Source organism: Martes martes, assembly GCF_963455335.1.
Source record: "Martes martes genome assembly, contig: SUPER_18_unloc_1, whole genome shotgun sequence".
Classification (NCBI taxonomy): Eukaryota; Metazoa; Chordata; class Mammalia; order Carnivora; family Mustelidae; genus Martes; species Martes martes.
The window spans coordinates 86751-107933 of record NW_027666704.1 but is presented as its reverse complement, the minus strand read 5'-3'; the positions used below and the strand labels follow the sequence as shown (position 1 = coordinate 107933).

The 21183-nt window shown below is 43.5% G+C and overlaps 1 protein-coding gene across 1 annotated transcript in view; it reads left to right on the top strand.

Annotated features, from left to right (window-relative positions):
• LOC308359832 (trinucleotide repeat-containing gene 6A protein-like) overlaps window positions 1–21183 on the top strand; it is a gene marked incomplete at its 5' end in the record, with an annotated part of 51431 nt that overhangs the window by 4695 nt on the left and 25553 nt on the right. Inside the window, 11 exons of the mRNA XM_080831691.1 lie at window positions 5637–8219; window positions 9609–9785; window positions 10980–11155; window positions 12310–12342; window positions 14146–14226; window positions 14571–14622; window positions 18565–18707; window positions 19407–19544; window positions 19988–20116; window positions 20516–20593; window positions 20846–21056. Of these exons, the coding sequence (XP_080687817.1) occupies window positions 5637–8219; window positions 9609–9785; window positions 10980–11155; window positions 12310–12342; window positions 14146–14226; window positions 14571–14622; window positions 18565–18707; window positions 19407–19544; window positions 19988–20116; window positions 20516–20593; window positions 20846–21056 (3801 nt within the window). The remainder of the gene's footprint in view (window positions 1–5636; window positions 8220–9608; window positions 9786–10979; window positions 11156–12309; window positions 12343–14145; window positions 14227–14570; window positions 14623–18564; window positions 18708–19406; window positions 19545–19987; window positions 20117–20515; window positions 20594–20845; window positions 21057–21183) is intronic.

Sequence of the window (21183 nt, the reverse complement as noted above, 5' to 3'; positions counted from 1 at the left end):
CTTTCATTCTTGTTCTTTTCTTTGACCTGTTTTCAGATTTTATTCCCTCCCATCACTTTGCTTCACCTCTCTCCCCAGGTTTAGGTTCGTGCCTTCTGGATGTCTTCGGCTGATGTCCGGCCCCTCAAACGCCACACATCCAAAATTGAGCTCCTCATCTTGCCACACACCAGTGCCATTTCCTGAGCTCTCTTTGCTCAGAAGGTTGACACACCTAGTCACCACCCATCTAGAAATCTTAAAATCATGTTTGAGTGGCTGGCCATCTCCATGTCTCACAGGCCCCCGGTTTCTCATGACCTGCTGATTTCAACTCCAGAATGTCTCTCAGCTCTTCTCGCTTGTGTGCACAGCCATCACCACACACCCATCTGGTCTAGAGCAGCAGCCCCTAGATTGTCTTTTATGACCGTCTCCCCACCACCCTCACTTCATCGGTCATGATCCATGCATTGCATTTGGTTGGTAGTATTGCTTTTGTCGTGTTTAATCTAGAACAGAGGATGGCTTACAGCCCATTTCAGTCCAGTTTTATTGGAAGACTGCCACGCCCCCTCTTTTACATGTTGTCTTCGGCCGCTTTCAGGCGACAATGGCAGCGGTTGCCACAGAGACCATCTGGCTGGCAAAGCTGAAAATATTCACTAATTGGGCCTTTACAGAAAAAGTTTGCCAGCCCCTGGACTTAGAGGCCAGAATAACTGAAAGAAACATTTTGACCTTTGTCACTGAGTGCTATTTGAAATTGTGCACGTCAGGTTCTCTCATGTTCCCAAGTGATACTATGTCATACTTCCCAGAAATACTCTAAAACCAGAGTACATTTACTTCTGAAGACTTCGCCATTCTGGTGAGAATGAAAAGTCGTTAAGGCAGAAGGAACATGTTTATTTTGTTTGTTACCTGCTATATATTTAATAAAAATAAATGGATCTTCCTGGACCTAAATTCTTCCTGAGCAGATTATACTGTTTCTTTACAAATCACTTGAATGCTTGCCAGTCTTTGCTCTTTACCCACATATCCCCTTTGATCTTTGTGAATAGGCACTATGAAATGCACTATTCTTTCTGAGGTGTGGTGCTACAGCTGCCCCCAGTTCTTCTTAGATAATTTTGTGTGAGAATGGAGCTGATGGATTTCCAGTGTTCTTTGGTAAGGCACAGTCTTCCAACTCTTTATTTGCCTACATCAGTGCAATGTGTAAACATTTGTATTTTGTACCATGCTCAGTAAAACCCAACTGCCCCCTTTCCTCCCACCAGCTCGGGGCTTCACAGTCTTACTGATCCCTGGAAAAACTTAACAGGATTGTTAATTATGTTCCTCTGTGTTTATCCTCTGGATCATTTGTGATGATGGGTTTTGGCTTCCTGTCTGTAAGGGAAACACCAAAATTTTTACTTCTCCCAGTTCTGAAAGAATCTCTCTCTCTCTCTGAAGCATTTTAGTTGTGATTGCTGAGGAGTCCTCTTCTTTTCACAGCTTTGGATCTCCCCCCACCTCTGTGTGAGCTACACATTTTTCATAACCAAAAGATTCTTGGTAGACACAGTTTTTGGTATAGCCTTTTAATTTTTGTTTTTTTTTTGAAAGTATCAAGTAATTTTTAGATTAAAAATAGAAGTTTTGAAGGGGCGGGGGGTGGAAGGTTGGGGGAACCAGGTGGTGGGTATTAGGGCACGGATTGCATGGAGCACTGGGTGTGGTGCAAAAACAATGAATACTGTTACGCTGAAAAGAAATAAAAAATTAAAAAGAAAAAAGAAAAAAATGTTTAAATGGCATGTTAATAGAAACACACACACACACACACACACACACACACACAAAAGGAGGTTATGTGATGTGATGAGCACTGGGTGTTATACACAACTGATGAATTATTGAATTCTACATCTGAAACTAATGATGTATTATATGCTGGCTAATTGAATTCAAATTAAAAAAAGAAAAATGAAAAAAAAAATAGAATTTTAGCTAATAAATGCTGATGGTGTCTCTCATTTTCCCAACATATGTAGGAATCTATAGCAAAAGACAAATTTAGACCATTCCCATTCCCTCCAAACCAGGTCATGACCAGATTCTGAAAGAAATTTTTACTAACTTTAAAGGTGATAGAGTTTGGTTTGCAAAACGGATGCTGCTCTTTGCTGGGGTTTTTTTTCTTTGTTACCTTGCTTGCTTCTGATGTATTCTGACATAAAATCACTTCACAGTTTGGGTAAGTAGTCAAATCTTTGTCATTTCTTTTGTGGTGTATTTCCTTTCATGCATAAAAAATTCTCATTCACTGCTAACTTCATAGTTTCGTCTTTTAACACATTAATTAGATCAAATTATTTTTGATAAATTGTCTGATTCTAAGAAATCTCTTTGAAGTATCAAATACTCCTTTTCTCCTACTGATGTAAAATACTAAAATTTGACAAACACCTGGGTCTGTCCCTGCCTTCCTGGTGCGGTTGAGCTGAAGCTTAGCTGCTTGGGCAGTGCGGCACTGGTCAGCTGTCACCTGACACCTGACGCTGCAGCTCCCCCCGCCCCCATCCCACTACTGAGATTCTCTCTCATTCTCTCATGTTTTATGTGAATTTTTAAATCACTTTAACCAAGTTAGAGTCTTGTTAGCAGTTTCTTATAATTGAATTAAACTTTAAGAAAGAATATTATTCTATCTTCCTATTCAGAGACAAGTTTCTGTACTTAATCAAGTTGTCTTCTGTGGCCTGCAATAAAACTTAATCCTATACGACTTTAGGTATTTCTGTTAGCTTTATTCCAGGTTGCTTTCTAGTTTTTGTGGCTGTTAGAGTTAGGATCTTTTCTCCGTTATGTTTTCTCATCGACTCCTTCTGGTATACAGGAAAACTATTGCATTTTACATGTGAATCTATTTTGTTTCTTTTCCACTATCCTTACCTTTTTTCTGGGTCCTCTTTCATCAGCTAGTACTTCCAGCACAAGCCTGAGTGCTAGTGTTGAGGACAAGTACACTGCCTTTTCCCTGTTGGTAAGAGAACGCTTCTGCTGTTTCACTGTTAAATTCTGGGTCTTTCCTTTTGTGTGCAGCCTAGGTTGTTTTGTCTGACATTCCCAATCACAATTTCTTACTCATGCTGGGTGGATGTGGCAAGAAACACTGGTGCGTGTGAGAAAACAAAAAGTGGCAACAGGTACCTTTACTCACATCTTTGAGGTGATGATGATGGTGATGGTGGCTTGATTGTTAGATCTGGAGAAATGTGGATGGATTTGGGACTTGGTGGTGTATACAGTAAGTGAGCATATGACCATATACAGTTAGTGAGCAAGAATAAATCTTAGGTTTTAGGAAACTTGCTGAGATGAAGAAAACCATAAAGAAACAGGATTTTCCCCCCCCATTTGAGAAGAGACATCTGTGGGGGAATAATCCAGGAGTTAGCATTCAACAGGTTTGAGATCCTTAAGTAGAGATTTAAAGTAAGCAAGTTGTATGATTTCTAAATTTGTTCTTCATGAGATAGACATGGTGGAGTGAAAAATGTGCTTTGGAGACAGGACTGAAAAAATCATGAGAGTCGTCAATATATATTAATTAGTGATAGTAACAGCCCTCGCTTATTAAGTACCTAATTAGAATCAGATATTCAAAGCCAAAGCATTTTTAATTATTAACCACTTAGTTTTCCAGCAGTTGTTTGAGACAGGTGCTCTTATTATTATCACTTTACAGACGAGGAAACTAAGGAACAGAAAGATTGAAGATCTTGTCTGTGATCACATAAGGAAACAGCAGAGCAGCCTTTAAATGCAAGCAGTCAGGCTGCAGAGTTTTGCTCTTAATCATTATACCATAAACTGCCCCTTGTGGAGCCCTTCTTTGAAGCTGGCACTGAATTAAATACTTCACATAGGATAGTACAGTTAACAGCTGAGTAAAGAGGTACTGTTTGTAGCCCTGTTCTGCAGATTTGGGCACACAACTGCTGCCTCGAGCCCAAACTTGAATCACGGTGTCTGTGAGAGTTCCAGCCATGTTCTCAGCCACCTTGCTTTATTACCCATTGCTGAAGTCTGCCTTCCTCCTGTGATTTTCTGTAACTTAACCTCTGGGCCTTGATTTCCCCATCTACAAAGTGAAGGGTGTATCTGTGCTCTAGGGTTGTTCCAAGGAGTCAGTGACAGAAATGCTCAGAAAACATGTGATCCATGATCCGTGCTGAATGATGTTGCTGGTGGTGCAGGTGCTGGCGTATTGGTTTGTTTTTACCCTGTGAGACAGACTGTTAGGCATCCTGTGTTTCGTGAGAAAAACCTTCTCACACAGGCATTGAAAGATGACAAACTTCATTTGGCAGCCTGAAACAGTGATTCCCAAACAGGGAGTGGAGATCAGAGTCTCTTACGGAACTTTAAGATTCATGTATTTGGTGAATTATGTATACACTTTTGGTCTCTCTCTAGTCCTTTTTTCTGCTATTCTTTCTAGCTCATAGTGTTTTGCTGCTTGACAGTTGTGCTTTGAGAGAAAACGTTGCTAGATGAACCTGATTTTCCGTATTAGCAGTATACCGGTAGTGAGTTATATTTGTTGTCTAGGCCTGTAATCCCTGGCGGTTGGTTCCTTAGGTCTGGGATGTGACTTGAACATATGTGTTATTTAAAATCACTATGTGGGATTCTGAGTACTGCTCTAGTCAGGAACTACAATGTAAGCAACTCCCTAAAGACAGTTTAAATGCAGACATCCTATGCAGTTTAATATCTCTGAAGAACTTTTAACTACCAGATCCTTAAACCGAATGAGAGAAATGAATCTGGGGAAGTGTTAGAAGCATGAGAACTGCCTGCCCCCTATCTGCAGGAAAACAACTAGATGATAATATATAGCGGTGAGCCCAAGATTATAGGATTCTCTGACTCTCATTAATGGTGTTTAGTTTCAGCACTTGATTTTTTAATCATCATAATTCTGCGATCTTTAAAACATGGCTATGAAGGTAAATTAAGAATTTTTAGGAAGGAGAATGCAGCTAAAAAAAATTTGTACTTGCGTTGCAGTATTTCAGGTTGAATAAAAACACTAATGAAAAGGAAATAAAATGGAAGAGGCTTTGTAGTTTTTATAAACTTGTTCTAATACTCAAAACAGTTGGCGTGAAAAAGCTCCTCTAAGAATGGCAAGACAGGAAGGGATTTCTGATATATTGCTAATCCATGTAGTCACGTTCAACCTGTTCATTTGTCCTCACCCGTGTCCTTCCCAGCCCCTTCTTTCCCATGTCAGGCCTCTAGGCTTGGGTTGCTTCATTATCCTAATACGTTACTACCACCTAGTTCTTGCTCATACCAAAATTCTTTCACTTGCTGATAAATACCAGTTTGTTCATTCAGCAGGTATGTGTTGAGAGGGACTCTTACGTTCCAGGTACTGCCCTAGGCTCATAGGATAGCAGCAGTGAACAAAACAGCAAAATACCCTGCCCGTGTGGAATTAATGATTGGAAAAGAAAAGTTGGTAGCTGGGATATAAGTAGTGCCCTTGTAACCATACGGCCAAGTTAATGTCGAGGAACCACATACATTCATAACATATTTATCATCTTTTCAAATACTTCATAAACTTTTGTACTTCTCCTTTATTCTAGATATAAACCACAATATTTCAGGATCCCATTATGAAAATTCGCAACGGGGACCTGGGTCTTCTCCGAGTGACTCTAGCACAAATTGTAAGAATGCTGTTGTAAACGACTCCCTTGAAAAAGAAGCATGGCCCTCAGTCCCTGGCAGTGATCCAGAGTTGGCTTCAGAATGTATGGATGCTGATTCTGCCTCCAGTTCTGAATCAGAGAGAAACATCACTATCATGGCTTCAGGGAGCACCGGCGGTGAAAAAGATGGCCTTCGGAATAGCACTGGACTTGGTTCCCAAAACAAGTTTGTGGTTGGTAGCAGCAGCAATAATGTGGGCCATGGAAGTAGTACTGGGCCATGGGGTTTTTCCCATGGAGCCATAATAAGCACATGTCAGGTCTCTGTGGATGCTCCTGAAAGCAAATCAGAAAGTAGCAACAATAGAATGAATGCTTGGGGCACTGTAAGTTCTTCATCAAATGGAGGGTTAAATCCAAGCACTTTGAATTCAGCTAGCAACCATGGTGCCTGGCCAGTATTAGACAACAACGGACTTGCCCTCAAAGGGCCTGTAGGGAGCAGTAGTTCTGGCATCAATATTCAGTGCAGTACCATAGGCCAGATGCCTAACAATCAGAGTATTAACTCTAAAGTGGGTGGTTCTTCCACCCATGGTACCTGGGGAAGCCTTCAGGAAACTTGTGAATCTGAAGTAAGTGGTACACAGAAGGTTTCATTCAGTGGTCAACCTCAGAATATTACCACTGAGATGACTGGACCAAATAACACTACTAACTTTATGACCTCTAGTTTACCAAACTCCGGTTCAGTACAGAATAATGAACTGCCTAGTAATACAGGGGCCTGGCGTGTGAGCACAATGAATCATCCTCAGATACAGGCTCCGTCGGTTATGAATGGCACTTCCCTTTCTCACCTTAGCAATGGAGAGCCAAAAAGCGGAGGCTCTTACGGTACTACGTGGGGTGCCTATGGTTCTAATTACTCTGGAGACAAATGTTCAAGCCCTAACGGCCAAGCTAATGGTGACACTGTGAATGCAACTCTAATGCAGCCTGGCATAAATGGGCCTATGGGCACTAACTTTCAAGTGAACACAAATAAAGGAGGAGGCGTGTGGGAGTCTGGGGCAGCGAATTCCCAGAGTGCGTCGTGGGGAAGTGGAAATGGCGCAAATTCTGGAGGAAGTCGACGAGGATGGGGAACTCCCGCACAAAACACTGGCACTAATATACCCAGCGTGGAGTGGAGCAAACTGCCTAGCAATCAGCATTCCAATGACAGTGCAAATGGCAACGGTAAGAAGTTTACAAACGGATGGAAATCTACTGAGGAAGAGGATCAGGGTTCTGCCACATCTCAGACAAATGAGCAGAACAGTGTGTGGGCCAAAACAGGAGGTACAGTGGAGAGTGAAGGTAGTACAGAAAGCACTGGACGCCTCGAGGAGAAAGCAACTGGGGAAAATCAGAGTAGAGATAGGAGAAAAATTGATCAGCACACATTACTCCAAAGCATCGTAAACAGAACTGACTTGGATCCACGTGTCCTCTCCAACTCTGGTTGGGGACAGACTCCTATTAAGCAGAATACTGCCTGGGATACAGAAACATCACCTAGAGGGGAAAGAAAGACTGACAATGGGACAGAGGCCTGGGGAAGCTCTGCAACACAGACTTTTAACTCAGGGGCATGTATAGATAAGACTAGCCCTACTAGTAATGATACCTCATCTGTATCGGGGTGGGGAGATCCCAAACCTGCTCTGAGGTGGGGAGATTCCAAAGGCTCAAGCTGCCAGGGGGGATGGGAAGATGACTCTGCTGCTACAGGAATGGTCAAGAGCAATCAGTGGGGGAACAGCAAAGAAGAGAAGTCTGCATGGAATGATTCGCAAAAGAGCAAACAGGGATGGGGTGATGGACAAAAATCAAACCAAGGGTGGTCCGTTTCTGCTGGTGAAAACTGGGGGGAAACTTCAAGGAGTAACCATTGGGGTGAGGCTAATAAGAAATCTAGCTCAGGAGGTAGTGACAGTGACAGGTCTGTTTCTGGTTGGAACGAACTTGGTAAAACTAGTTCCTTTACTTGGGGAAATAACATAAATCCAAATAATTCATCAGGATGGGATGAATCTTCTAAACCTAATCCTTCCCAGGGATGGGGAGATCCTCCAAAGTCTAATCAGTCCCTAGGTTGGGGAGATTCGTCAAAGCCAGTCAGTTCTCCAGACTGGAACAAGCAACAAGACATTGTCGGGTCTTGGGGAATCCCACCAGCTACAGGCAAACCTCCTGGTACCGGCTGGCTGGGAGGACCTATACCAGCCCCAACAAAAGAAGAAGAGCCCACAGGCTGGGAGGAACCATCCCCAGAATCCATACGTCGCAAAATGGAGATTGACGACGGAACTTCGGCTTGGGGAGATCCGAGCAAATACAACTACAAAAATGTGAACATGTGGAACAAAAACGTCCCAAATGGCAGCAGCCGCTCAGACCAGCAAGCACAGGTACACCAGTTGCTGCCATCTGCAAGTGCCATCTCAAACAAAGAGGCAGGCAGTGGCTCCGGTAAGTTTTCATGTAATGGAGTCTGACGGTGTTAGAAGATAGTTCACACTATTGTAAGCCTCATTTCAATGTACTGTTGCTACATTTGATTTGTTTAACAGAGTATTTGAATATGCACACAAAGAGCTTTCCCCCTCTAATCTAGGAGAAACTTCTGGGGAAGGAAAAAATAGATGGGGCATTTAACAGCAGGGATCAGAGCTGTCAGAGCTGTGCCTGTGGTCCCTGTTGGTTGTGAGTCTCCCTTCTCTGCTAGGAAGACTTCCGAAGGCAGAGTCTAGAAAGTGGTGTCAGGTGGGAGTGCCCTACACTTTCTAGTTCTTCTGAGTCAAGCCATTACTTTTTGGTTTTGTTATTTGATTACAGTGTCCTCAGAAATAAAATAAGCATCCAGATACAATACTCTCTAAATACCAGGTGCTGTGTTTGGCCTTAGAAGGGATTTATTTAAGTAGGCATGAAATCCAAGTCTAACTGTTGGTTAGACAGCGTGTATGTTTGTGTACTTAAAACTTTTGATAATACCTTTCTGGCCTATTCCCACATATTCCCACTCTCATAACCAGGAGCTAATTCCTATCTGCAGATTATCTTGACAATGGCATTTTCATTAAGTGTCATTGGAACGCATTGTATTTGTTAATGATGTTTTATTGAGTAATAATCAGTCCCTTCAGAGGTAGTGATAGGAGTGTTTTCATGAGCTAACCTTTCAGCATCCAGTTTTTTCCCCCCCAAGTATAGTTTATTGTATTAATTTAGATTTAATTCTTAGAAGAAACAGGTATGCATCTAAGGGAAATGCTGTTTTGGTTCTGTTGAACAATGTTTATGGCTTTGCTTTGCACAACCTGATACCTCAGAATTTTTAAGGAGGATTGTCCAACACCTATAAAAATAAGATGCCTAGGTATGATAGTCTTGTAGATATTTATTTATGCCCCAGAACAGTGATGTTGAAAGGTTGCACTTAACAGCAAAAATTGAGTACACACACTTAACCCAGCTTGATTACCTGCTTGGATTCAGTAGGTTTGGCTCAGAATGGCTTGACTTTTCCAGAAATTAAATTCATCTTCAAAGGAGGATGACTTGCTCTTATTAAGGTCATTCAAAACAATCTGGTCTATACCCAGAGGGCAATTATGAAAGAAGAGATGGGGAAAAAAAAATTCACATCGTGTAGTTAAATTATGATAATGGGAAATGATTTGTCATCTTTGCATAAAACAGATTTTTTTTTTTTTTGCCCATCACAGCATCATTATTTGATCTGTGAATGTGAATGTGAATGTGAATCTTTTGTTCCCTAAGTATTCCTTATTGCCCCTTATTCCACTGCACCACCCTACCATGTGCTGATGACTTCTTTTCCCATACTTTCTAAAGGCTGGGGTGAGCCCTGGGGGGAGCCTTCTACTCCAGCCACAACTGTGGATAATGGTACTTCAGCATGGGGTAAACCCATAGACAGTGGTCCCAGCTGGGGGGAGCCCATTGCTGCGTCATCCAGCACATCCACGTGGGGCTCCAGCTCTGTTGGTCCTCAAGCATTAAGCAAATCTGGTAAGTTATTGATAATTCCCGGTAGCTATTTTGTCGCAGTGGTGGTCTCTCATTGTCTATAATTAAATAATCAGATAGTTTTTATATCATTGATAAATGTACCTGTGTCTCGTTATATTGGATGATTCACTGTTTGCCTCTTTGAATTTATAACTTGGTTTGCTCTTTTAGCTTTCTGAATTTCCTTATCTTGCCTTAGAACTATGTTAATTGATAAGGATTTGCATGTACTTCACTAAATCTAAGTTATATTTTATCAAATAAGATTACCTAGTCAACCAACTTTCATGTTATCCAACATGAGAGACTGGATATATAATCATGTGAATACATATCCAAACTGTCTGGCTCAGGTTCCAGATTACTCCCAGAGTATTACAGAGAAAGTGAACAAAGTTCAGGAGGGTCCTGATGCGACATTCGGTTGAACACTGTCACTGTCCCTTAAGTTGTGTGTGGCGTACTCCATAGGAATTCCAAGGCTGAGTGTAGAGCTGAGATACTTTTCTGCTTATGACTTGTAATACTCTGTGGCCATTGTCTTTGAAAATATCTATCAAAATGAATTCTTTGAAATTTCCTCTATCCTCTTTGCCCTGTGTGTTGCCATCCAGATTGTTAAATGAGTATGAACAAGAAGGCCACCATTGTTCACGTTAGGAGTCTTCGGTTTGTAAAAAGCGAGGGAGATGGTTCACTGCCTTTTTTTTTTTTTTTTTTTAAAGTAGGCTCCACACCCAGCGTGGAGCCGGTGCAGGGATTGAACTCATGACCCTAAGATCAAGAACTGAGTTAAGATCAAGGGTGGGACACTTAAGTGACCAAGCCAAGCCACCCAGGCACCCCTGAAATTTTTAATTCAAAAAAACTTAAAAAAAAAATTTTTTTTTTCTTTCTTAGGCACGCCTGGCCAGTTCAGTTGGTAGACCACATGACTCTTGATCTCAGGGTCATGGATTTGGGGCCCTTGTTGAGTGTAGAGATTACTTTAAACAAAAAACCTTGTTTAGTGGAACCTTCAACTCAGTATAAAACATGCATCCTACCATGTAGATTTGGGAAGGGAAATAAAAGTGGTTTTTGGTGTCTTTTTTTTTTTTTTAAATTCCCCAGCTCCCTTAATGAGTGCTCATCGTCCAGAAAGAATTGTTTGATTAAAGCATGTTTTTCTTTATATCACAAATCCACAATCAGGGCCAAAATCTATGCAAGATGGCTGGTGTGGTGATGATATGCCATTGCCTGGAAATCGCCCCACTGGCTGGGAAGAGGAAGAGGATGTAGAGATTGGAATGTGGAATAGTAATTCATCTCAAGAGCTTAACTCATCTTTAAATTGGCCACCATATACAAAGAAAATGTCATCGAAGGTAAACATTTCAAGGGCAAAGCTCTTGAAACTTTAAATTCCACAGGTAGTTTACCCTCAGAAAATTAATGTTCTTCCTGCCCATTTTTGGCAATCAGTACAGTGTAGGCAGTCCCCAACTTAGGTATAGCCTCTTATATGGGCAGCCACCTAGGAAACGGAAGACTGCAGGAACTTCCTTTCTCCCCACTGCTACAGCTTGGGATTTCTCTTCTCCTCCCCTTCCACCAGTGCTGCCTGGGACAACCCCTCAATCCAGGGTGGTGCCTGCAGTGGTGGGGGTGAAGAGAAGGGCAGATCTCCATGTTGACTCTTTCCGTCGCACTGCCAGTTCATCTCCCATTCCACCTCACCTGCAGTTCTGACCTCCCCTTTATCCAGAATCACCATCTTTTTCATCCCCCATCCGTAGCCCTCCCCCTCCCCCGGAAGGTCCTGTGACAAAAATCCCTAGGAATGAGCAGAGTTTGATTTTTCTCTGATATGTGGACAGATCTTATTCCCAGACCTGCTGGTGCATCAGAGCCCTATGGCGTTCTTTACAAGTACGGCTTCCTGTACCCCAGGCCTCCTATAGTTCTGGAAATCGGGCCCCAGATGTCTCTGATGCAGAACCAGAGCTGAGAAGCACTGACGTAGAACACTGGTTCTTAACACATGCTGTTGGATGCTGGTGTCAGATTCTTTTGGGGACCATTTTCAGAATATGTGCCCAGAACCCCAGGTGGTTCTCCCTACCCCACCCTATTTGAGAACCGGTCTCCCCCCTCTCCCCCCACCCCCTGACCTTAGAGGTCAAATATCCAATAGTTCCACTAGTTGCCCACCAGGGTCCCTCCCTTTTAATCCTGGGATTCTCAGTCTAGGACCTGCCATTTTCATTTAAAAATATGTTTCATGTGGCTGAATTTGCCTATTGCCTCTCCATATAGCTTTTGAAGTGCTTTCCCATATTTTACATAAGCCATTTGATCCTCATGACCTTCCGAGGTAGAATACCGATGAGGAATTTGAGACCAGAAAGGGTGGTGACTTGCCCAAAGATGCATAACTAGTAAGTGACAGAGCAAGGACTTAAGTTTAGGTCTTCCGATTCCAAACCCTGTATTCTTCCCACTGGACCATGCTGTTTTGTGACTTTGTCTTTCCTTACAGGGTCTGAGTGGCAAAAAAAGGAGAAGGGAAAGGGTGTGTAGCCTTTTTACTCTTTCTCCTTTGTTTCTGCTAGTAAAAATCTTTTAGAAAGCAACTGCAAACACTTATTTAGCCTCTGCTGTGTGCCAGGTACTGTGCTTGGTGCTGGGGATTCAAAAACACTAGGAAATGAGCTGCACCCTCGAGGAGTTCAGAGTCTAGTGTGGGGCTATAGGAGAGGGCTGAGGAGTGACCACTTGAATTTGGAAGATGCCTGTGGGTGGGGTGTGCCAGGGAATATAATAGCCTGACTAGTAACCTGTAGAATTTCTGGAAAGAGGTAACAAGAGATCTGGCTCTATAGTTAGCTTAAGGGCAGATACGGGACCGCTGGGTGGCTCAGTGGGTTAAGCCTCTGCCTTCGGCTCAGGTCATGATCCCAGGGTCCTGGAATTGAGCCCCACATCGGGCTCTCTGCTCAGCAGGGAACCTGCATCCCCCTGTCTCTCTGCCTGCCTCTCTGCCTACTTGTGATCTCACTCCGTCAAATAAATAAATAAAAATAAGATATTTAAAAAAAAAAAAAGATTAAGGGCAGATAGTAAAGTCTTTTCATTATCGTGCCAAAGAATTGGAACTTTATTCTGTATAAAATATGGAGCCAGTGATATTGCATAGAAGGCAGCATGAGTTGGGTTTTGTTTTTTTTTTTTAATTACTTTCTTTAAAGAAAGCTGACCAGTGATTCTATGAAAGATAATTGGCACAGAGGAGAGACCAGAGTTGGGGGATCTCAGTCAGGAAGCTTCTGCATTCATTCAGGTGGAAAGTGAGGGACTGAATTGGGAAGCCAGAAGTGGATGTGTAGTGCAAGGGACTGATTGGAGAGGCATTTCAGAATAGAAGGGACAGAAGGGCTCAGCAGCCATTTAGGCATGGGGGTGGGGGTAGGGGGCAGAGGAATCAAGGAGGACTTCAGAAACCGTGGTGAGGGTTAGGTGCTTGCTTCAGAGACCTGCGCTTGGGAGGGGGGGATCGTGAAGCTGTGTTCTGTCCCATGGTCGGAAGGAACAGGCGGTAGCAACGGGAAAGGGGAATTAAAGTGACAGACCAAGAGTGGCTGGCCCTGTGGTCCCTGGGGCATCTAGCCTCTTGTCAGCCAGGCTCATCATCGAGGACCATATTTCCTCAAAACATGTCTCAAAGTCATTTCTGTACTGCCCATGCCCAGCCAGCCATGGCAGCCAGCACCAGGGCTGGCCGTGGGGGCATCCCCAGCCTCAGCTGCCGCTGGGGTACTGTGTTCCTCAACAACACAAATTGAAATTTTAAAATAGCTTTTCATTTTGGAAACATGGGATGCTTTTTCAGTACAGTGCTCATAGCATAATTAAATTACTGGTTACATTGGCTTCTTTGGACTTATCTATGGAACCTAACAACTACTTTGACTTTAGTGTGGTGTCAGAACTCCACAAGTCGAGATTGTAATGAAGCACTTAGAACACAGTCCAGTTGTAAACTGGAAACTGTGATGAGCAGTTCTCATTATTCTGAGGATCTTTTTTCTTTTTGTGGATCGTCAAGGCCTTTTGCTTCCGTCTTTTCCTTCTGACTACTTGCCTTTAGAGATTTCTCTGTACATTACAGCTATACCAGAGGACTGGAGCAAAGGAAGTTGAAAATCAAATAAGTTGATTTGTAATTGTTAACAACTCTGCTAAGAGTTTGTTGGAGGAGAATTTAATTGGCTAAAAACGAGAGTTGGGAATTGTCTTGAAGTTTTTATTAATCCATCACTGTGCTCAGATCAATAGAGGTGGCCATGGTAGCTTTCTACTTTTTTGTTTTCCAAAGGGAACCATGAAAGGTGGAAACAAACAAGAAGAAGCTTGGATAAATCCATTCGTTAAACAGTTTTCAAATATCAGTTTTTCGGTAAGTGTATTTTCCTAGCAGACCCCTCCCCTTTTAATGGTGGTCTGTAAATTTACTCTAACTACGGTTTTTTGGTTTTCTTAACAAGTTAGTACTGTCTTTCAGTTGTATGAATGTGCTGGAGGTTAGAGTAAAATTGGCCTTGGAGCCGCCTTTATTTTTATAATTTTAGCTAAAAATATTGATCACACCTTATTTTGAAAATTTTTTCTTATTAGGCAGTGAAAAGAGTTTTGCAGTCCTTGATTTTTGACAAATAGTGAAGTAAAGTAAAAAATTTCATCTTTAGTTTATTTTCATTGATAAATTAAGACCTGCTAACACACTGTTTTTTCTTACTTCAGAGAGACTCACCAGAAGAAAATGTACAGAGCAATAAGATGGATCTTTCTGGAGGTAAGAAAAAAGTTAAATCAGTTGGGGTTCATATTCATCATGGATGGACAAATGTTTCTGTGATGTCTTGGTTCTAAGTAAGCACTGACCTGGACCAAGAGAGAGGAGATCTGAGTTCTTGTCACAGCATTCCTGTGCTCTCAGCATACACTAGAGTGCGGTGGTGTATGAGTGGACTGCCTTCAAAGTACAAGTCCCTGTGCAGGTCTAAGGTCATCATGATTGTAGTCTGTGATGATCTCAGATCTAGTCCGATCAAAAAGGAGTTATCCAGGTTGGGTGATAGATTCTTAGTAATTTAGGAAACAGTAGGTGCAAAGGCCCAGATCATATGACAGAGACAAGTTGAACCAGGCTGGAGAAATGGAAGTAGTTCCATGCAGTAGAAGAAACATAAATTAATTGTGGTGGTGGGAGTGTGGTGATGAGAGAAGCTTCAACCAGGGGAGGGTGCTAGAATATGAGGCAGGTGCTAAATCATGAGGAGCTGGGAGCTTTGAACTTCATTCTGGAGGTATGGGATTAAGTAATTTTAAATAGGACAATGACATGATTGGGATTTATGTTTTTTAAAAAATATGGCTACAGGTTCAAAAGATCCTAGGACAGAAAAGATTGGTGGCAGAAGACTGAGAAAAAGATACTGAAAGTGTCAAAAGTGGTTCGAGATTTGTTGCAGTAGCCAGTGGTGATTTCAAAGCTCTAAATAAGATAGTAGGTGGGAAGCCTCTTTATTCGGTGAAGATGAAGGAATTAGGATCAACAAAGTTGAGAACCAGTCTGAACCAGTTCATTATAGAGGTGGGGGGGTGGGTGTGGTGAAAGCGGATTTCCAGCTTGCTTGCTTGCTTGCTTGCTTGCTTTCAAGATTTTATTTATTTGAGAGAGAGAGAAAGAAACAGAAGGAGCAGGGGGAGGGAGAGATTTCCAGCTTTCTTGACTGGACACTTTAGTAGGTGGGAGTGTTATTCTGTTAGTCTGATTCCAGGCAGGAGAGCAAATTACACAGTGATTTGAGCAGGAAGGTTTATTAATATAAATATGAAGAATTATTCTCATAATAAAGGTTTGGCTAGTAAGAAGTAAAGGGACCACAAAAGAAGGTAGAGTAGCAGAGGTAAGGAGAGATCACTAACCTTAGGACAGAGAGAGTGTGCATCTGAGCCAGGGCTGAGATCCAGACCCTTGGACCTGGCCCTCTGCTCACCACATGGCAGAGGTGTCACTGCGGTGCCACACTAGAACCACAGGATATCTGCCTTCTGGGGAGGTGTCTCACTTGAGCTCTGCTACAAAACTGCCAGACTGGCTGCTGGGGGGAGCGGTAAGCCTGGCTGGGGCATGTGTCTGGGGCAGCAGCTGCTGTGCTGCAAGAGAGAGCCCCGGGACCTGGGAGGCACCATTGGTCTTCTGGCGGTGTCTCCTGCACCCTCTACCGACAAAGCTGCAGTGTCAGCTGGCAAAGGGAAAAATAGGTAAAGGGTCTAGATCCCTTTTTTTTTTTCGGGGCAGTAAGAGCTGATAGGCAGTGGGTTGATGATTGGTACAGTTCACCCCACCCTGTGACCACCCATCTTCCGTATGCACCCTTGTGCACACACTTCTGTTCCACTCTAGTGGCAAAGCGACCGTCTCTCTTCTTAGCAAGGTACAGCTTTCTTTCCTACAAGTGAGGAAGTCTGCCCTCTCATCAAGTTGAGATAGACATAGTCCCAAGAGTTGTTGCATTTATTATTGGCTGCTCGAAGTCCGTCACAATTGAGACTGAAGGACTCAGTTGTAAAGTTAACTTTCAGTAGCTTGTGAATAAAATATAAACGGGAAAGAAAAGAAAGTGGTCAGCCTATACAACCACACTCGTGTAATGAGCCATAGAAAGCATGCAGAGCGAGTCCTGCCCACGTTTCTGTCGTGGTCACAAGCTGTGGTTGGTGTGCATGGCTTCTTTCTCGCAGCACCCATTCCTGCTGCCCCACTCTCAGCCATACCTCGGCACCCTGGGTTCTTCTGCTGGTCCAATGACCCAAAACTCTGTTCCCAGAGGGTCTGAGCCCTTATTCATGTGCCTTTTCTTGATTGCTGTAGTTTTTAGTTGACCTTTACTAGTGGGCCTGGAAATACTGAAGAGCGCCCCCCAGAGAACCCCTGGATTCAAATCCTTGTGGCCTTCATTTTATATTAGAAAACCCATTTCCCCTTGGTGATCAGAATCAGTCATGCCAGCCAATACACAAGCTCCTTTTTGCCTGTGGTTCAGTGGCACAGGAAGGCAAAATGTCCGGATGCAATGTTCATCTTATAATTCAGCTGCCTGATGTGTGTCCTAGTAGAACCATTTTGTCTCTTGAGATCTCCAAACCTGCAGAGTTGCCAGACCAGGAAGCAGGAATTCTCTGAGTGATTTATGAGGTATAATAGCGAGAGAAGCCACTCTCATTCTCACCTTTTGATTTCCAGACCTCTGTATTCTGGTGATGTGGGAGACACTGTGTCCTGTGAGGCAGAAGCCTATCCCCCTCTCTCCCTTTTTAAGATTTGTTTATTTGAGAGAGAGAACAGGAGCAGGAAGGATAGAGGGAGAGAAAAACTCAAGCAGACTCCGAGATAAGCACACAACCTGGCATGGGGCTCGATCTCACAAACCTGAGATCATGACCTGAACTAAATTCAAAGGTCAGACTCCTAACCAACTGTACCACCCAGGTGCCCATCCTTTGAGGATGTTGCCCCCTGACTTGCTTTGTAATCAGTTCTGCCTATCAGTTTGGCTAGCTACTTCTGAGTGATGATGTATGCAGTCAGACCAGTTGATCCCATGGACGTGATCCCATGGACGTGATCCCATCACTGTCCTCCTTTTGCTGTGGAGTGAGTTCCTTGATTAGACGCAGTGCTGTGAGAATTAAGCCTTCTGCAAGACAACGGGTGGCAGAAGCATTACAGCCAGGAAAAACAAATTCATATCCAGAATATGGGTGTGTTACTGTGAGGACAGCGCTCTGCCTCCTCCATGGCTCACCGAATGGCAGAGAAGTTGCTGTGCTGCTGTGCTGGTAGGACTTGCTGGAAATCTGCCCTCTAGGGTGCTGGGCAGAGCTGTTCATAGAGAGGTGTCTCACGGCTTGGAGGTATGTGGGAATGCTGGGAGACGCTGGCCGGGGGTGTGGCTGAGCACCCTGCGCTGCAGAAATGGGACAGTGGAGAAGCAGCCCAGAGAGCGCATTGAACTTCCTCCCTCAGTGGCTCTCCAGCGCCCTCTACTGACAAAGCCTGGCAAAAGAAAAATGTAAAGAGCCCAGATGGGCCTTTTCACTCAGCAGTCAAAAAGGGTGACTTTGGAGCTGAGAGCCATTAAAGCAATCAATAAGTGGCCATTATTAGAGATAAGAAATCTATAGGAATAACAGATTCGGCAGACAAGAAATTGAGTTTAAAGTTTCAGAGAAGTCAAAATGAGGAGAGTAATGGACAGAGGAAAACAGAGAGGGGAAGATGTAAAACGGTCTGGTCTTCAGTTTCTTCATCTGCTAAACAGAGGTGATAATAGTAGTGTTACCAGCATTAAATTCGAACACGCATTTTGAACAGTGCCTGGCACATAGTGTGCATCTATCCAATGGTGCTTTGTCTTGGCTGTTTTTGTTATTTGTATCTGGGAACTATGTTTTTATTATTAAATTAAGCAGATTAAAGATGACTGAAGAAGTCTTAACCATCTTAGTACTGTTCTGTTTTCAAGTTAATTGGTTCAGTAAAATAACAGTATCTGCTAAACCCAGCTTTACTTCTGGGCATGCCAAATTTATTGAATGCATTTTTTACATGTTCTTGTCAAGGCAGAAGTCATGTCGGGGAGTGAAGATTTTGCTCTCTGCTGTAAATTTATCTGAAGCCAGTGAGATTGTTTTCCTACATAGTAACATAGTTTCCTGCATTTCTTAGGAATGTTACAGGACAAACGAATGGAGATAGATAAACATAGCCTAAATATTGGTGATTACAATCGAACGGTCGGGAAAGGCCCTGGTTCTCGGCCTCAGATTTCCAAAGAGTCTTCCATGGAGCGCAGCCCTTACTTTGATAAGGTAAGTTGTTCGTTTGTTTTGTTTTGTTTTGTTTTACCCCTGTGGCTGATAAACCAGTACACTTAATAGCATAATTTTCTCATCAGTGGTTTAGGGCATTTAATATAAAGTACTATAATCTGGTGCTGTTACTGGATTCGTAGTTCATTCTCCTCTTTATGTTTCAGTTTAGCATAGGGATTGCATTTGTATTTTCTTCTTAATCCCGTAAAATATGTCTGGTTCTTTTTATGTACTCTAGAATTAACACTAATCTCTTCTGTTTTCTACCCGTTTCCTGTTGGTGCTGCAATGTCGCGTGACTTCTCTTCTGTTCCTGCAATGATTTCTCCCTTCTGCTTGTTTGCTTGGCTGGTGTTGCACATCTTTCTGTCTGTCCACTCAGGATGGCATTGTAGCAGATGAATCCCAAAACATGCAGTTTATGTCCAGTCAAAGCATGAAGCTTCCCCCTTCAAATAGTGCACTACCTAACCAGGCCCTTGGCTCCATAGCAGGGCTGGGTATGCAAAACTTGAATTCTGTTAGACAGGTAAGTCCACATGTGTATTTTAGGCTCTCTGTTCAATGATTTATATAAGTAATGAGATCTCTCTCACATGTAGTTACTGTGTTTAAGTCAATAATACAGTGTGGTGTTGGGACGTCTGCCCCTGAAGAATCCCACTGGTATTCTTTCACTGTCGCTTGGTTTTGTAGAATGGCAATCCCAGTATGTTTGGTGTTGGAAACACAGCAGCACAACCCCGGGGCATGCAGCAGCCTCCAGCACAACCTCTTAGTTCATCTCAGCCTAATCTCCGTGCTCAAGTGCCTCCTCCATTACTCTCCCCTCAGGTAATCACTCCTGCCCTCCTCTCTTCTCTTGACCTGGAGAAACTTGATATTTGAATGAGGCGGCTAATGACTCATCCTTGTGTCTTTGAGATGCAGCTAATTCAGCATCAGCTGTCCTTACCGAAGGATGTGGGCAGGGTAAAGAAAATGAGTCCAAGTTAAATGAAACCTAAAATTTACCATTACCTTCCGTAAAACACCTTAAGGGGAGGAGGGCAATAGCAAAGTAAATTGGCTGGTTTAAGATTTCACCCCTGTCATCTTTTAGTTAACCCAGGGAAGTATATATGAACAATAAAGCAAAAGAAAACAGAACATAACCAGCCCTCCAAGTAAATAGTCCACAGATTTAATTGTTCTATTGACGGTTCAGAATACACCATACATTTAGTTAGTTTTGACTTATTTGATCAACATTATTAACTTGCCGTTGTGATCCTAAGGTTCCAGTTTCATTGCTGAAGTATGCACCAAACAACGGTGGCCTGAATCCGCTCTTTGGCCCTCAACAGGTAGCCATGCTGAACCAGCTATCCCAACTAAACCAGCTTTCTCAGATCTCCCAATTACAGGTAAGTAGAGTAACAGCTTTCGTCATTTGGGTTTATTGGGTGTCAACCATGTGCAGGAAGTGTTGCAGCAAACAGAGCCAGCGCTGTGGCCCTCAGGGAGCTGTGGTCTGTCGGTGAGGACAGACCATGAACTCGAAGGACAGGATGCTCTTTGAGCACCCCCAGCTAGGTCTGAGGGGGTGGAGGGGGTAGGGTGACTGGGGAAAATGTCCCTGATGAAGTGCAAGTTTATATTGAACAAGAGACCGAATTCTACGGTGGCTTGAGGCCAGGGAGTCCCAGGAAGAGGTGACACCAGATGAGGCTACACTGTAGGTGTGTGCATCCGCGGCAGTCACCTGAAGCTCGCAGCTCTGTGACGCCGAGACGCTGACGGCCTTTTCACCCTCTTCCCTCCAGCGATTGTTAGCGCAGCAGCAAAGGGCCCAGAGTCAGAGAAGCGTGCCTTCTGGGAACCGGCAGCAGCAAGACCAGCAGGTAGATGACATCCGTAATCTGAACTCATTGCAGTAGAATTGTAACGAGATGAGAAATGCCTTTATTAAAAGAGAATGGAATATGTGGTTGGTTAAGTCTCCTGTTTGCCTAGAAGTCCTCTTAACTGGTATGCAACTGATTGTTCACCTTCCTGCCTAGGAGGAGGGGTGAATTCGGCAGTGAGGAGGAATATGTGGCTGTCTGGGAAGCCTTTCTGTCCACCGTGTTTCCCAATCATCTCTCTGTTTCCAGGGTCGACCTCTTAGCGTGCAGCAGCAAATGATGCAGCAGTCCCGGCAACTCGATCCCAGCCTGTTGGCGAAGCAGCAGACCCCGCCATCTCAGCAGCAGCCCCTCCATCAGCCAGCCATGAAATCTTTCCTCGAGAATGTCATGCCCCACACTACACCCGAGCTGCAGAAAGGGCCATCACCAATAAATGCTTTCAGCAACTTCCCGATAGGTAGGTTTCTCATTGCCCTGAGCATTCAGGTGATGCTCGGGGGCCCCTGGCTTACTGTGTCTGCTCCTCGAGCGGCGCAGTTTCGTCCCCTCGGGAAAACCATGCCGGCCCTGGGACCCATTCCTCT